Source organism: Monodelphis domestica, chromosome 7 (assembly GCF_027887165.1).
Source record: "Monodelphis domestica isolate mMonDom1 chromosome 7, mMonDom1.pri, whole genome shotgun sequence".
Lineage (NCBI taxonomy): Eukaryota > Metazoa > Chordata > Mammalia > Didelphimorphia > Didelphidae > Monodelphis > Monodelphis domestica.
In genome coordinates, this window is record NC_077233.1 from 164,927,038 (window position 1) to 164,943,668 (window position 16,631).

Below are 16,631 nucleotides of genomic sequence, written 5' to 3' on the forward strand. Positions count from 1 at the left end.
AAAATTTTGTCCACTTGCCAGATGCCAAGATTATTAAATTAAATATGAAATATTTATCTTGTATGATAAAATCAACACATCAAAATTCAGAGTAGACAATTAGGAACAACTTGAGGAAAAATTGTGAAAAAAATGAACTCTATCTCCAGATCTATTATCCCCTCCAGGACCCCCTTCAATTCACTGTGGAACCTGAATTTCCCTCAGGTCCAAGTCTCCTTAGTATTAAAGAATACTAAAAATTTAATTTATAATGAGGTGCAAAAAATGTCCTGCATTATCCTTACCAGTGGCAAATACTTGAAGTAGTGAATGTAACAAGCTGTTGGCCTGGGTGTCAGGAAAACCAAGTTCAATAAGATATTACATGTTTTTCCTCAGTTTTTTTTTTATTCCTTTGAGTCTGCTTTATTGTTTCTTGATTTATCATGAAATCATTAGTTTCTAATTCATCAGTTCTGATTTTTAAGACCTGATTTCTCAGTTTTTGGTTCTCCTTTTTCAGTTGGTCCATTTCTTTTTTGCTTCACTTTCCTTTCTCCTTACATCACTTTCATTTCTTCTTGAATCACTGTCCTTTTCCCTTCCATCGCTTTCATTTCTCTTCTCCATTTTTTCCTCTGCCTCCCTTAATTGCTTTTTGAAATCTTTTTTGAGCTCTTCCAGACTCTGTCCAATTCAGATTTTTCTTTTGGACTTTGCATGTATTTCCTTTGCTTTCACTGTCCCCTTCTGTGTCTGTACCTAGATCATTGTCTCTATAGATATTCTTTAGAGTTAGTGCTTTTTTGTTGTTTGCTCATTTTTCCTAATTATAGGTAGGTTCTGTTTTCTCGGAAGGTGGGGTACCCTCCTAAACTTTAGTCCTTTCTTGATGCTATTTTCAGTTTATTTTATGGATTGTTACCACTTTACCAAATAGTGTGAGGGCTGAAAGTTCTGAGATCCCCCTCCCCCTGCTGATTCAATTGACCCTTGAGATGCTAATTGCTTAAAGACTTTCCTCAGGTTTGGGTATAAACTCAGGAAAACCAAGTTCAAATCCTGCCTCAGGCACTTTTTAACTATGTGATCCCAGTCAGATCACTTAAAACATTTTTCTCCTCAATTTACTAATCTGTAAAATGGGGATCATATTGTCTATTTCCAAAGGTTATTCTGAGAATCAAAAGAGATAATATAGAAAACTACTTCATAAAGAATTATTATTTTTAATGAGATACACAAGACGATTTTGGAAACACTTAACTTAGATGAAGATAGGAATCCTTAATGCTTTAAAGTAATGAGGTTTACCCTAGGAGATGATATTTTTTAGTGGAGGACTTTTCCAGTCTCTTAAATCACAACTCAAAGGTAACATTCTTACTCCTAAAACCAGAATTGAGACAACAAGTAGCAGTTAGGTGAAGTGCTCTGATAACTCAGATAAAAGGTTATCTCTCCTCATTCTGACTTCCTACTGTTAATAATACATGCTTTGGTCTTTTTTGCACTGACTCATTTTACTAAGTAAAAAAAGTAAGGACCTGGAAAAGCTGCTTCCATATTACTTATTTCTACCTTTTAAATCCATTGCCTCTTTGAAGAACTGAAATGTGGGCTTTTTTCCCTATTAGTTGTATGTTTGAATATCTGCCTTTTTGACACAAACATTTGGCCCACTTCCCACAATCTACTGTAAGTACTTTATCTAACCTAGTGCAAATGCTATTCAATATTTCCTCATTTCCAGACACCAGAAATGTTTCCTTAGTTTGAAGAACCTCTAAAAGGAAAGAATGGAAATATTTGAGATCTAAATGTTGGCATTTTATTTAGAGCAAAATCATGTTTCTTATTTCTAGGACAGAACTATGTCAGCAAAATCAGGGGGGGAGTGACAGCTGCCAAAAAACAAAAACCTTATTGAGAATGTCCCTCACACCAACAATCTTGGTTCAAATGTCAACTCTTTACTATGTACCTGGATGGCCTTGAATAATCATTCACTTCATATGGGCCTTTATTGCTTTGTCTATAAAATGAGGTGATCAGACAAAATAATTGCTACAGTCCCTTTCTGATCTATAGTTATGAAACCACCCTTGGCAGTACAGTCATCCAGACACAAGTGATCCAGTATCATAGCCTGGTTGTAAATCTCCTTACCTTAGACATAGGTCATTCCATTCTACTTAGTATTTGTAAAGAGTTTTATTTCCATGGCACCCACCTACTTGTCACATCAAAATTATTGGAGGATGTTGTAGGAAGAAGAAAATGTGTTTCAGAGAGAAATTCAAGAGTGCTGATTAATCCTTTCCATTGAAAACAGTACAAATGCTGTTAGACAAGATATTTCTTTGATGGTTACATTTCTTGAAAGAACAAAATGACAAATGATTTATCAAGAGATGTCTAATATCTACAATGCAAATGATCCAGAAAGCACTAAAGCCCAGAAACAAGATTCATGGTCTAGGTCAATGGATTATACAACAAGTCTGTTTCCATTCTAAGTGGGAAAGGAAATGAGGAGCAAGATAAAAATATTGGCTGTTCTATATATTGCCTTGTAAGAAATCTTGATAACAGAAATAATGATCTTCCCCAACCCCATGTCTACATCAAGACTTAGCAGGCCCAAATACTCCCAATTGTCACAAGAATAATATTAAAATGTAATTAGAAAAAAAATGTATCAAAATAACTAGAAATTCAATAGAACAAAGATAGCATTCATAATATATGGTGTTCTAAGTCAATGTGTGTTAAGCAGAATGACTTGGGGACCATTTAGAGACCCTTGAGTTTGACACCATTGGCTTATAAAAAGGTTTCTTCTGCTCTGAAAGTAGACACTGCATATAATTTGCCATTGACAAGATGCTATAGCCTATTTAAACCCATCCTGTAGTGGAAGAAATTGAAGCTTGAGAGATTTCTGATTTGGGACTAAGTGATTTGCCCAGTTACATAGTCAGTGTCAGAGTGGGAATTTAAACCCACAACTCCTGATTCCACAACATGTCCTTTCTCTGATATACTGCATTGTGTCCTATCATTCCCAGCCCAGCATCCTCTGACTCAATTTTAAGTTACCATCTGCTATGTTTTCAACATCTCTAATTCTAAATAAAAATTTTACACTGTTTATATTATTACTTGAGCAGAAGTGCTAAGAGTAACATTAAAATGTCTCAAGAAGATAAATGCATGATGATGTACATTGACAACCTTGTTTTAGGAAACCCCACATTTCTCTTTACCCCATGGGAGCTCGCCTTTAATAAACTCCTAGATGGATCCTTGTCTCAGACTGCACAATAAACCATCAAGCTTCCATTGAGCACCCAGAATAGGTGTGATGGAGGTAGTCTAGTCTAAAGTACCCTTTTTGGTTTCTCTTACAATATTTAGGCTTCTCCCAGATACCCTAGGCTCTGGCTATAGCCTCTTTCCCAACTCTCTATGTAACTAGTCAGTTGTTTCTCTTTGGATTTATTCCCTCAGATGTAATTAGAACCCCAAGTTTTCTAGTTGGATGGAAAATTCCCATTCTTGGTGTTTTGTTCCCAGAGACCTTATTTACAGAATCTCAGAGCTGGGTGTGTAGAGTTGTGTGCATGTGTGTGAGAGAGACTCTGTGCGTGTGTCTCTATGTGGTGGCAAGAAGAGCATTGTCTCCCTTGTCCAGATTAAAGGAATGTTCTTTTGTAACTGCTCTGGTGGTTCTGTGTTTTGTTTTGCTTTTCCTTTCAGGGTGAAAGCACAGATACTCCCTCCACAGGTATAGGTTGTACATACTCATTCTTTGTTATTCTTCTCCATATTTATCCCATTAATTCTCTAGAGAGTACTCAATTTGAAATCTTGAGAAATGAGTTCAAATCCCAACTCTGCTATTTACTTCCTATCTGTGTAGCTTTGGGCAGCAAGTCAATTACTGGAGTTTTACTTTCCTCGTTTATTAAGTGAGAAGGTAGGATGAGATGGTCTCTGGTATCTTTGAGCTCTAAAACAGTGATTCCATAATCCTCAGAGGAGCTGCTAATATACTAAAGGTCTTTCACTCGTCATTGAATATTCTGTGGCTATCAGACACCAAACTATGTACAGGGAATTCCTCTTTGAACTTTTGAAAAGATAAAAGTCTGGCTAAATTTCAAAATACCATAATCTTACATTTAAATCAGATTTCATAAATCATATATTGTTAATATAATTTACACTTTATTTTTAAAGAACCTTCCCATCCATCTGATCCTGATGATAAACCTTTAAGGCCACCATAGCAGTTTTCTCATCCCATTGTACAGCTGTAGACACAAAAAGCTAGAGAGAATTTAAGGTAGAAGTATGAACTAATACACAGTGAAGGAGAACTAGGAGAATAATATATACACATTTACAGCATATATCAGGGGTACTTAACCTGGGGTCAATGGGTCCTCAAGGGGTCTGTCAGGTGCCAGGAATGATAGTGAAAATGAATGAAAAAACTATTTCTTTATTTTCACAAACTTTTGGTTTCTTTTGAATTCATCTGTATTTAAAGCTATCAGCAGACAGTCAAAGCAGTGTGTGTGTGTGTGTGTGTGAGAGAGAGAGAGAGAGAGAGAGAGAGAGAGAGAGAGAGAGAGAGAGAGAGAGAGAGAGACTGAACTCCTGGTGTTACTTCAAACAAACTGAGTTAAGTATAGAATTAAAAAGAAAGCATGCCCTGGATATCCATTGTAATATGACACATAGCTCCCAAACAAAGGCCCATTTTTTTTTTATCACCAAGATTCATCTGGTGATCATATGTGTTTTTAAATCATGGAAAACTATGTTCACTTAGTTAAGATTGAGGATCAAATGTCTGAAACATTTGACAAACAACAAATTACAGTAAGAAATAGTATAAAGGATGTTAAAAAATGTATGACTGTAGTGGGGGGGGGGAGATAGCCCAGTCACATAGCAAGAACAGAGGACGTCCTGCACAATCCTCTGGTCAAACAACATCAGATGATCTATAGGAAGGTCCTTAGATTGGATGTAGTAGATTTGTGGACAAACATGGACAAGAGTTGCACAGAATTAATTAACTGAAAAGATAGAAACTCTAAAAAATCAAAGAGGTTAAGAAAATGAAAGAAAAAACAATTATTTGGTAAACAAAGCTAGGGTATGGGTTTAATAAATAACTAGTGAATTATATAAATAGTTAACTAGTTTGATTTAAAAAAACAAGAGAGGGAAACTAAGTTGCCATTTTATAAAGATTAAAAGGAAAATTCACAATAGTTGTAGATGAAATAATAATAATAAATTATACATTTAATGCTTACTATGTGACAGGCATAGGCTAAGCACTTCATATTTTCTCATTTGAGCCTCCCAATAACTCTGCTGGTTGAGTGCTATTATTACCTCCATTTTACAAATGAGGAAACCTAGGCAAACAGAGGGTGACTCATTCAGTGTCACATAACTAATAAGTATCTGGGAGTGGACTGGAATTCAGGTCTTCCTGACTCCAGGTCCAAGGCTATATTCATTGCTTCACATTTAGTTAATTATTAGGAAACTAAAAGAAGCCACTTCATCCAATTTTATGACAATGAAAATGGCCATTTAAATGATGCTATTGAATACATATAAATATATACAATATTCCAACTAAAAGAACAAGAAATAGGAAATTTAAATAACATTCTCAGAAAAAGAAATTCAGCAAACCATAAACCATCTCCCAAAAGGGGAAAAAAACCATATTCAGATGGAGTTGCAAGTGAATTCTATAAAAAAATCTTTCAAAGAACAATTGATTAAAACATTATATCAACTGTTTACAAAATAGAAAAAGGAATCCTTATAATTCCTCTATGATATAAATAAGATGTATATATATATATATATATATATATATATATATATATAAACCAAAGAGAGACAAAGCAAAAAAAAGAAAAATATAGATCGATATCCTTAACAGTATTGACTCAGTAAATACATAGTAAAAAAAAAAAAGCTTAGCTCATTTAAAAAAAAGATTATACATAACGGCAAGGTTGGATTTATACTGGCAATGCAGGTTGGCTTCAATATGAGAAAAATTATATACAAAATAATCCACATTAAATAGTAAAAATAAATATCACAAGTTTATATCAGATGCTGAAAAGGTTTTGACAAATTTTAATACCCATTTCTATCTTTAAAATACTGAAATACACAGGACCTTGTGATAATATGAAAGTAGAATCTGTTGAAGAGTGAAAGTAATATTAACTAATAATTGGTTGGATCTGCTCTGATACATAACAAATAATCTTTGTTCCTATAAACTAAGCTTGAGAAATGGGGAACTACCAACTGAATCCAGCCCTAACTACACCAATAGGGCCTGGATAAAGAACAAATCTAGGAACCTTTCCTAATAAGATGATGATTATCTCACCAGGAAGGGCTTCTGAGATTTCCAGATTAGATAAATTATCAGACTATCCCCTCAGGACCCCAAAAAACACTCCAAGGAATTACTGTCAAGAATTTGCCATTACATCTATCCCTCAAGCAATTATTTTAGTTTTTTTTTTCCTTCTCTTTCTCATCTTTCAAATAATAAAAGCTGGCTGATTTTTGTATCATATGGACTCCTCTCTTTAGGATAGAGATTCCCAAATGAATGTTTTTTTCTGCTGAGAATAATACATTAAAATTTCCTTTGTTTCTTCATCAGTTTTTAGTGTCTTTCTCTCATTCAACTCTGGTTAGGTAGAGTCAGATACTTGGGAATATAGTGGATTGACACTATCTAAAACCAAGGGACAACATTGTATAAAATGAAGAAAGACTAATAAGATTGGGGTAAAGCAAGGGTGCCCATTATTACCACTGCTATTCGAGAAAGTACTAAAAATGTTAGACATAATAAAAGGAAAAAGAAATTGAAGAAATATGCACATGAATAAAACTATCACTTTTTAAGGATGATTAAAGGAACCCAAAAGCCAAATAAAATGGAAATGATTCACAAATTTGCAAAGTTGGGGTTATAAAATGAACTTCAATAAAGTTATCAACATTTCTACATATTTCCAACAAAAATCAATGAGATAGGGGGAAGCTGGGTAGCTCAGTGGATTGAGAGTCAGGCTTAGAGACAGGGAGATCATAGGTTCAAATCTGACCTCAAATACTTCCCAGCTATGTGACCCTGGGCAAGTCACTTAACCCCATTGCCTAGCCCTTACCACTCTTCTGCCTTGAAACCAATATACAGTATTAATTCCAAGACAGAAGGTAAGGGTTTTAAAAAAAAGTCAATGAAATAGAGTCCATTCACAATGATTACACAATATATAAAATATCTGGCAATCTAATTACTAAGACACCACAAGAGCAAAAATACAATTATAAAGCACTCTTTACAAACACATCTAAATGATTAGAGAAATATTAATTACCTATGATTAGGTTATAAAAAATACAATAATCATCAGAAATCCACCTAAAATAATTTACTTGTTCAGTGTCAAAACCAAACTGACAAAAGACTATTATAAAAGATCAGGAGGCAAACTAATCAAAACTACCTAGAATCCCCAGTAATTATAACTGTCTAAATCACTAAATATTATAGAAATACCAACTAAAACAATCTAAAGATCCACTTCCCACTCAGTTGGTTAAGATATAAAAAAGGGGGAAATTACAATTATTGGAGGAATTGCTAGACAATAGGCACATTGATGCACTGTTGGTGGAACTCTTATTTTCCAGTCATTCTGGAAAACAATTTGGAATAACATTTCCAAATTCACTGAACTGTATATACTTTTAGACCCAGCCATACCCAACTAGATCTATACTCAAGAGAATAAAAAAAGAAGAAAAGGACCCTAATATATAAAAATATTTATAACATCTTTTTTTATTATAGTGAAGAATTTTAAATTAAGGCAGTATTCATCAAATGGGGAATGGTTGACCAAATTATTTCAATTCCCAACACTCTGTTTGTTGCCTTTTCCTGAATATTTTAACCCTGGAGGGAATAATTACAAATTAAATTTAGTCATTAAAGTATAGCAAAATGGTGTTACAAGTCTAGCACTAATTACATGACTCATTAGTCAATCTCTCCAGACATATCAGTACATGGTTAACATCTGTATACTGAACTCTTAATGGCCACTCAGTAAATATTTTTTGAATTTATGTAAAAAAAGGAAATCTATTTAGAAATATTCCAGATACATTAGACTTCACATAACACATAACTAACATTTATGTTATTGGAATTTTATTTATTTATTATTTTTTTAAAACCCTTACCTTCCATCTTTGAATCAATACAAGGTATTGGTTCTAAGGCAGAAGAGTGGTAATGGCTAGGTAATAGGGGTTAAATGACTTGCCCAGGGTCACACAGCTAGGAAGTGTCTGAGGTCAAATTTGAACCCAGGACCTCCCATCTCTGGGCCTGATTCTCAATCCACTCAGCTGCCCCTGGCATTTTATATTGAAGTAATTATTTTTTAAATTGTCCTCTCTCTAAAAATGTCAACTTTATTGGCCTAAAGAAAAGACGTCTGATCTTCAAACCAATAATGATTTCTTATAGAATGCATGAAAGATGCAAGCTATCAGCTAGACTTCTCACCCACCTTGTGTCTTCAACTACTACCTGACTAGTACTTGAAGTATATATCCTTTTGCCACAATATTTCTACCAAGATGGCCCCAGAAGTTCTTTATTATTTGCTCTCCAGATGCTTACAGAGGATGAAGGAATAGAATTTAAATGCCTTTAAGACAGGTAGTTGGTGGGGGTGACTAAAGCAATGGGTCTAGAGCCAAGAAGCCAGAGTTCTAATCTGGCCTCAGAAACTTACTAGCTTTGTGATTCTGGGCAAATCACTTAATATTTGTTTGCCTCAGTTTCCTCAAACATAAAATGGAAATAATAGCACCTATTGTAAGGATCAAATTAAATAATAATAAATTATGGCACATAATAGGCATTATATTAATATTTGTCGTGTTCACCTTCCTTTTCATTATTATTTTTTTATCTGTATCCCTAGGTTCTAGCAAGTAACTGACGCATAGTATATACTTATTAAATAATTGTTGATTTAGTGATGTATGATTATGACTGTAACAGAGTAATGTTATGACAAGAGGAATAGCTGGAAAAACAAAATAAAAGTGGTATAAAATTGTACAGAGTAAACTGAACAGAAAAAGGAGCCTAAGTCAGTTAATATCATATATATGTATATATTACATATATATGCATATATATACATGTATATAAATAAATTTAAAATGTTTTAAGCTTCAAGAGAAAAGAAGTCTAATGAGTACAATAGCCAACCAAGATACTACAAGGTCAATGATGCAGCATGCTACCCACATCATAAAAGAGAGGTGATGCCTTGGATGATTCTGTGACCTTACTTAATTACACCCTTCAGAAACTGCCTGACCTTCAAATTGAGGGAAAGGATGGATCAAATAGAAATGATGGCTATCAAATAGCCAATCCAATATTAATTTTCCTTAACCAGTCTAGGTTTTCTCTTTCATTTATAATCTTAGAGAGTTTACTAAAAGCAGGGGTGTCAAAACAGGGACAACACTCCCACTTCCAAGTGAAGCCAGAATCAACTTTAAATACAACCCAGAAATATTCAACAAAATAAATAAAAATACAATATAACAGATAAAAATCAATATGCATTTTCTAAGTTGATATGTGGGCTATAGGCATTTTTCTGTATGACTTAGTCATCCCCTTCTCTTTCTTTTTCAGTTTCACACCACTGGGTAAGAGCACTGAGAAGTACAACTGTCCAAAGCCAATATCTGCCAAAGGCAGGACTAGAAGCTGGTCTTCTAGGCTCCAAGGCCAGCTTTCTACAATGTCACTCCACTCACTTCAAACTAAACAAGTCTAAAATGAATCTGATTTCCCATTTCCCACCAGCTCCTCCTCCAAATTTTTCCTATTTCTGTTCATGGCAACAACAAACTGTCAAATCCAATCTTAAAGTCAACTTTAATGACTCCTTTCATCTTCCCTATCGACTTGATTACCAATAATGTAGTGTTTTAGCATTTCTAAAGCATTCTAAAATTCATTTAAAAGTTGTGGTAAATAATACAAGCTTTACTGCTCCCATTTTACAGATTCAAATAATAATAGCAGCTCACACACATGCACACACACATAGACATACATGTACATACATCATATACCCTTTAAGACTTACAAGGCACTTTCTCAAGGAACTGAGGCTCAAAGTAGAAATGATTTGTGGCAGCTCTGGAACTCCTGACCAGTCTTCTGATTTCACATACCCCTAAAGCCAAATTCCAAGTCCTAGTAATTCTACCTCCAAAGTTCTTTCACCGCCATTCTCTTCCCATTTCTCACTACCACCATTATTTCAGGTCCCCATTGTCTCTTTTTCCATACAAAGTTTAATTGATCTTCCACTTCTTACTCTGACTTAAGGACTAGCTGAAACACCACAATCAAATTAGCTTTCAAGATATACAGCCATGAATTTCAATAGCTCTCCACAGCTAACTAGATCAATTTAAAGTCAAGGTGTGTGGACTCTGAAACTCTCTAGATCTAAACTAATTTATCTTCTACTTCCTTTCCTGTAGTCCACACATTCCAACCAAACTTGACTCTTCTTTGTTCCCTGAATGTGTCCTGGATTTTTCTGCATTTCCAAGACTTTTATTGCCACCAGAAAAAGTACTTTCCTTATTCCAAGTCTCTACTTATAAAAGTTTACAAGTACTTTAAGATCCATCCAGAACTGATCTCTTCCTCCTTTGAGATACCATAAACTATCATAGACTTCGTACTTCTTGTATAATTATCACATCCTATCTTATATATGCTTATTTCTTTCACTTTTTTATGGTACTGGGAGGTCCTTGAAGACAGAACACATACTATGCTTATCCAACAGTATTAACAGTAGTAGTAACTAATAAGAATAATAATAGGGGTCAGCTAGGTGACTCAGTGGATTGAGAACCAGGTCTACCTAAATGAGCACAAAATGATACTGAATAAATGATACTGAATGAATTCATTTTGATAAAGCATAATAATAAAAATCACTGAGTACATGAAGGTCAGAGAGAAGAGGAAGAAGCCATTGAATGAAGATATAATACAGAAGTGGCACAGGGGTTCTTCTTAAGCCCTCCAGGCATAAAAGACCTCTTCTGCACAATAGCTAACTTTGTCTTTGGGTATGAAAAAGTGTAGACAGCAAAGCTAAGGACCATGACTTTTAACATTCCCTTCTTATATTTTCTGTCCTAAAGCTGTAACTATGTGGAAAATCCAAGTACAGATATGAAAAAGAAAAGAACTTGTTTATTTCAGGAAATAATTCTTAACTGTGCCACAGAAACAATGAAAAGCAAACCACCCTTGCCACTTCCCTTTGGCAAAGTATTTCTTTTTTCATTTGCAATCTGTAAAACAGGTATTGTAGGAAGAAAGAACTTGAAGTGAAGAGATCTGGATCCAAGTCCTGCCTATATCTCTTACTAACTATGGATGTGATGGCATTCACTTAGCCCTTCCTAACCTCAGTTTCCTCATCTGTCATAAAAAGGAGTCATTCAAGCATTGAATAGCCCTGTAGAAAGCATCTACTATGTGTTTAACTGTGATAAATTTAGATGAGACAGTCCTTGACTATATAGAATTAATAGTTCAATATGCTGGCCTTTGTGGATATAATCAAATGATATACTGTTAAAACATTTTACAGCTGGACAAGTAGGTGGCTCTATGACTAGAGAACCAAACCTAGAAACAGGAAATCCTGAGTTCAAATCTGATCTCAGATACTTCTTAGGTGTGTGACTCTGGGGCAAGTCATTAAACCCTAATTGCCTAGACTTTACCATTCTTCTACCTTGGAACTTAATGGAACTTAATATTGATTCCAAGACAGATTGTAAGGTTTAAAAAAAAAGACATTTTATAGTTCTATGTTGTATAATAAGCAACATAATGTAATGGGAAAAGTCCTAAGGTTTCCATTTTGGTGCTGCCATTTCTCTTTCAGACCCTGAGGAAACTAAACCTTGGAGCCTCAGTTTCCCTATTGTAAAATAGAGAAAATAAAGTTTATATTAACCTACCCCTATGGATTGAGGAAACTGCTTTTTGAACTATATAAAATTATAGAAATATGAATTATTAAGATCTCTGAAGTCAGAAACCAAATTTTAAACATCTTTATGCCTGATATTCAGTATTCATTATATAGAATAATACAGGAAGATTCTGTATTATCATAGTGTAATACCTTCCTTTATACCACATATTACTCAAGTGTTACTTAATTTCAAGACACCATATGTCGGCAAAGTTGATATCTAATAAAAATATCCATGAACCATCATGTCGTATTAACTATATTTTGTCAAGTCTGGAATTACTATATTTTCTTCTAAAGTGTATCTTCACAGGGTAAAAACATTATGTTAAATTTCTCCTCTCTTGATGTTTGGCATGATATCATATTCCTAATTTACAGGCTAAAAAAGAAAATCTGACAAAATTAAGTACTAAAAGACTTATGGAGTCAATTTTTTTATATTAGTAGATAGATTAAAACTTGTTCTAACACATGAGCTGAATTGGACTATTTTCATTCTGAAATTTTGTAATATAATGTTTATATCATAAATGTGGTGAGTAGACTTAAGCTCATATAATTAAAATAAATTTAATTTAATAAAATTTGCACCTCAGTATATAAATTCTGTTGGAATAAAATCCCTTATTTTTTAATTCATTAAGACACTTCTGCCAGGACTTAGAACAGTACCTGGAACATAATAGACACTTAATAAGTGTTTACTAGCTGAATGACTACTACAGAAACCAATTCCTCTTATGCCTAACTTAGCTCATGTTACCAGGAACTAAAGAGTTTTCTCAGGAAGTGTTCCATCTTGGGCTTGGTAAGGAGACTGAAAGCACCAGGAAATGAATTAACTTTCCAACTTACCAAATACAACTGGTGGCTGCCATGGTTACAATCAGATGAAACAACTCAATTCAGTTCTTTTCCACTTGAACAAGTATAGGAAGGCAAATATTGTACTTGTTAATCTCATGTCTGAAAGGGGTGGTGCTTAGAAGCCAAACCCAAGCAGGTGACATTGGATCCCATTACAGTTAATAAAGTTCAAAGTTTGTGGAAAGACCCAATTTCTGTGGTATAATAATCACTTTTAATAAGGGTTGCTAGCCTGTCCTTCAGAAACAAATAAATACATACATTTTTTTTTCATAGGCACTAAGGTGTTTATCATTTATTAATTTTAAAAAGATGACAAATTTGAATAAAGGACATCCATTCAGAAGTTTGTGACTTTTTAAATAATTTTAATATATTGATTTTTAAAAAGTAATTATAGATATATGATCAGAGTTCACCCTGTCAATATCAGATCTGGGTTTTTTTGGTTTTTTGTTTTTTTAATTAGTACTTTTGTAATCCAGGCCAAGGTCAAGCAAAGAAACAGATGAAACAATCCAAAGGAAAAAGAACTAAATCTCTATATTATTTTAAAAGCAAGATAAAGTGCCTTGGGGTATGTCACCTACCAACCTAGGCAAGCCAAACTATTCTAGATTTGATTTTAAAGAAAATTCCAATAGAATCTATTTTGCACAATAAGCATGACTTAAAGGGGAAGCTAGGTGGCGCAGTAGATAAAGTTAGTGGGTTTGAAATCAAAGAGACTTGTCTTCCTGAGTTCAAATATGACCACAAATACCTACCAGCTGTGTAACCCCAGGGGCAAATCACTTAACCCTGCTGGCCTTAGTCCCCTATCTGGGGAAAGGTATGAGAAACCACTCCAGTACCTTTGCCAAGAAAACCAAAAACAAAGAGACAGGAGAGCACCACAACAAAATGACTTGAAGTTGGAAAGGACCCTAGAAGTCATCTAGTCCACCTGCCTTGCTTTACAAGTGGAGATTATGAAAAGTTTCTTTCCTTATATTCTCTCTGCCCAATTCCTCTGATAGTGCAATAAATCATTCCTTAATAGATTATAGAAAAGCCAGATTGGATCTACCAAAGAAGGGAAGAGGAAAAAGGAAATGGGGATTTCCCTAAAGTCAGCTAAGCCCAGGACCGTGGATCACCAGAGGATCACTCATTCCTCACTTGCCTTGTTTCCTCTCTGGTGTAGTTTCCTTTCACTTCTCTTTCAGGTCACATAGTGTGTGTCATGTGATACATTTTTGGAAAGGGACCATTTTGCCAATTAAAATGCTGGGTTTTTTTTTTTCCCATTCCACAATAAAATAGAGAAGCACCTTAACAACATCTCACTAAACACCCAAACAAGAAAGCAAAAAAGTTTACATTTCAGAAATTAAGAACTAATGGAGCCAGCCCCCAAAAACCTTGGAAGGGAAATGAATTTCTGAAAATGTAAACCAAAGGGGCAATCCTATATGGTTACAGAATACTCAGATCTCCTAAAGAATGTGTTGGCAAAATGATAATAAAAATGAAGAGCAAAGAAACTACTAAGTAGACAAAACTATCTCATGTCATTCTCAAGAGAGTGCTTTGAAGATGAGAGGAAAAAATACCAAAGGGAGAAAAGGAAGGGGATACCAATTTCGTTGAGTTTTAAAAAGTAGTAAAAATCACTGATCTTGAAGTTAGAACACCTGACTTCGAAGTGCAGCTTCCACACTTACTTAGTTGTGTGACTGGGCAAATTACAAACTCCTTGAGCCTTGACTTCCTCCTTTCTGAATTGGAGGTAATCAACTACCTCGCAGAGTTTAAGGAACTCACCAGGTGTAACCTCAAGGGGCAACGTTAAAATGAGTTATTGGAGTTCACTTCTCCCTTCAGTGGAATTAACTCTATATCCTGATCAAAAGGTCAGACATTCTCACATACAACTCATACTCTCGGAACTTGCTTTTTCAGCTCAATTCTACCGAGTTAACTTTGAAACACTAAAATGGAAAGGGATGGGGAAGGGTGATGAAACTTTAGGGGGAACGGGTAGAGTTCCACATAAGATCGCTGGGAAGGAAAGGAAAAGAATCAAACGAAGGAAACCCAGAAGAAAAAATGCAGTTGATGCTTTCTCGTTTCTTACTTACCTAGGAATGAACTTGGCTTCCTCCCCAAGCCGGACTTGGAAGTCATTCCACGCTTGGCTCAAGCTCTCCATGCCCCATGGAGCAGCCCAAGCCGCTGCCTCTCCCTCCTCTTGTTCCTTGTCCATATCAACTGCAGTCTGTGCCAGCTCCAGCTGCTGCGGCCGCTCGCCCCAGCTTCGCCGCCGCCGCCGCCGGCTAGCTCCTTGAAATCCGCGGGCGAACTCCTGGAAGGTGATCGCCCCGTCGCAGTCGGCGTCCAGCCGCTGAAAAATCGCTTCGGCCTCTTCGGGCCGGACCTTCAGCTCCGCGCACAAGGCACTGAACTCTTCCCGTTCGATGCGCCCAGAGCGGTTCGCATCACAGGCGAAGAAGAGGGAGCGGAGCCGTCCAAGCTCCTCTGATTTGCTGTCTGACTCCATCCTGCCTCGGTCCTGCTCCGTCCCAGGTGGCTCAGCAGTCCCACAGACAGCAGCCACCTACTGTGACTGGATGCCAATTTTGCCCCGCCCCCCCTTCCCCCGCCTCTGGGCAAAGAGTCTAGAGGAAGATCGGGGGACACCTGCTGGAACTGCTTGCGAGTTTGGCTGGCCAGGCTAGTTCTGTCACTTGAGAAAAGGTCCCGTCAGGACAAAAGAGCCTCTGTAACTGAATTTCCAATCAGAAGTTCTGGCTGGCTGGTTACTCCCTGGGAAGGGTATTCCGCAGACCTAAGGGACTAAAGAATCGGCACCAGTCTTCTCAAACTCAGCACACCCCCAAGCTAATAATATTCGCCGAGATCCCGGGCTGGCAGTAGCAGGAACCAAAGGGAGTGAAAGAGCAGCTGCTCCCAAACCAACTTTCTCAGGAATGGTTCCGCGGCTCCTCCCCCGCCTAGGACTTTCCCAATAGCTGGGGCGGAGTGTGGAGTCTTCTGAAGCTCTCTTGGTTGGGAGAGGGTCTCTGTTTGGAAAACTGGGAGTGGGGAGGCGGCAGATGTAGGAGTTCTGGAAGCCAGCAGCTTCTCCCAGGGAGATCCTCAGTTTCCTCCCGCCCCATTCCCACCCAGCTATTGATCCTCAGGTCAGTACGTACATTATTATCCAACCCAGCCCAGTGCTCCAGGTGCCAAGACGCTCTTGCTGGCAAGAGCGAGGGGAGGTATTGAGCCAGAAAGGAAGAGGAAAGGGACAAAAACTGCTTTCTTATCGGCAATCTCGTCTGCCTGGTAACACAACTTTCCCTATCCCAAATCTTGTGATACTACGATGTCATTCTTTCTACTGAGATTCTATATTGCTCTGCCTCACAAGAAAATTGAGGCAGAATATTGCCTATCTACTATCTAAATTTGTTATCTAATAATAAATTTGCAATGCATAAGATGTTGCCAAATTACAGTATCTGAGCAAAAATAAATGCAATTCTGTATCAGCCCTGGAGGTCCAATAATTTTATTTGACAAGTTTTTATTATA

At 36.2% G+C, this 16,631-nt stretch overlaps 1 protein-coding gene across 1 annotated transcript in view; it reads right to left on the reverse strand.

The window, feature by feature from the left end:
- RASEF (RAS and EF-hand domain containing) overlaps positions 1 to 16,135 on the reverse strand; it is a 117,171-nt gene extending 101,036 nt beyond the window's left edge. Inside the window, exon 1 of the mRNA XM_001368593.4 lies at positions 15,176 to 16,135. Within this exon, the coding sequence (XP_001368630.2) occupies positions 15,176 to 15,594 (419 nt within the window). The 5' untranslated portion in view covers positions 15,595 to 16,135. The remainder of the gene's footprint in view (positions 1 to 15,175) is intronic.
- Positions 16,136 to 16,631: the final 496 nt, after the last annotated feature.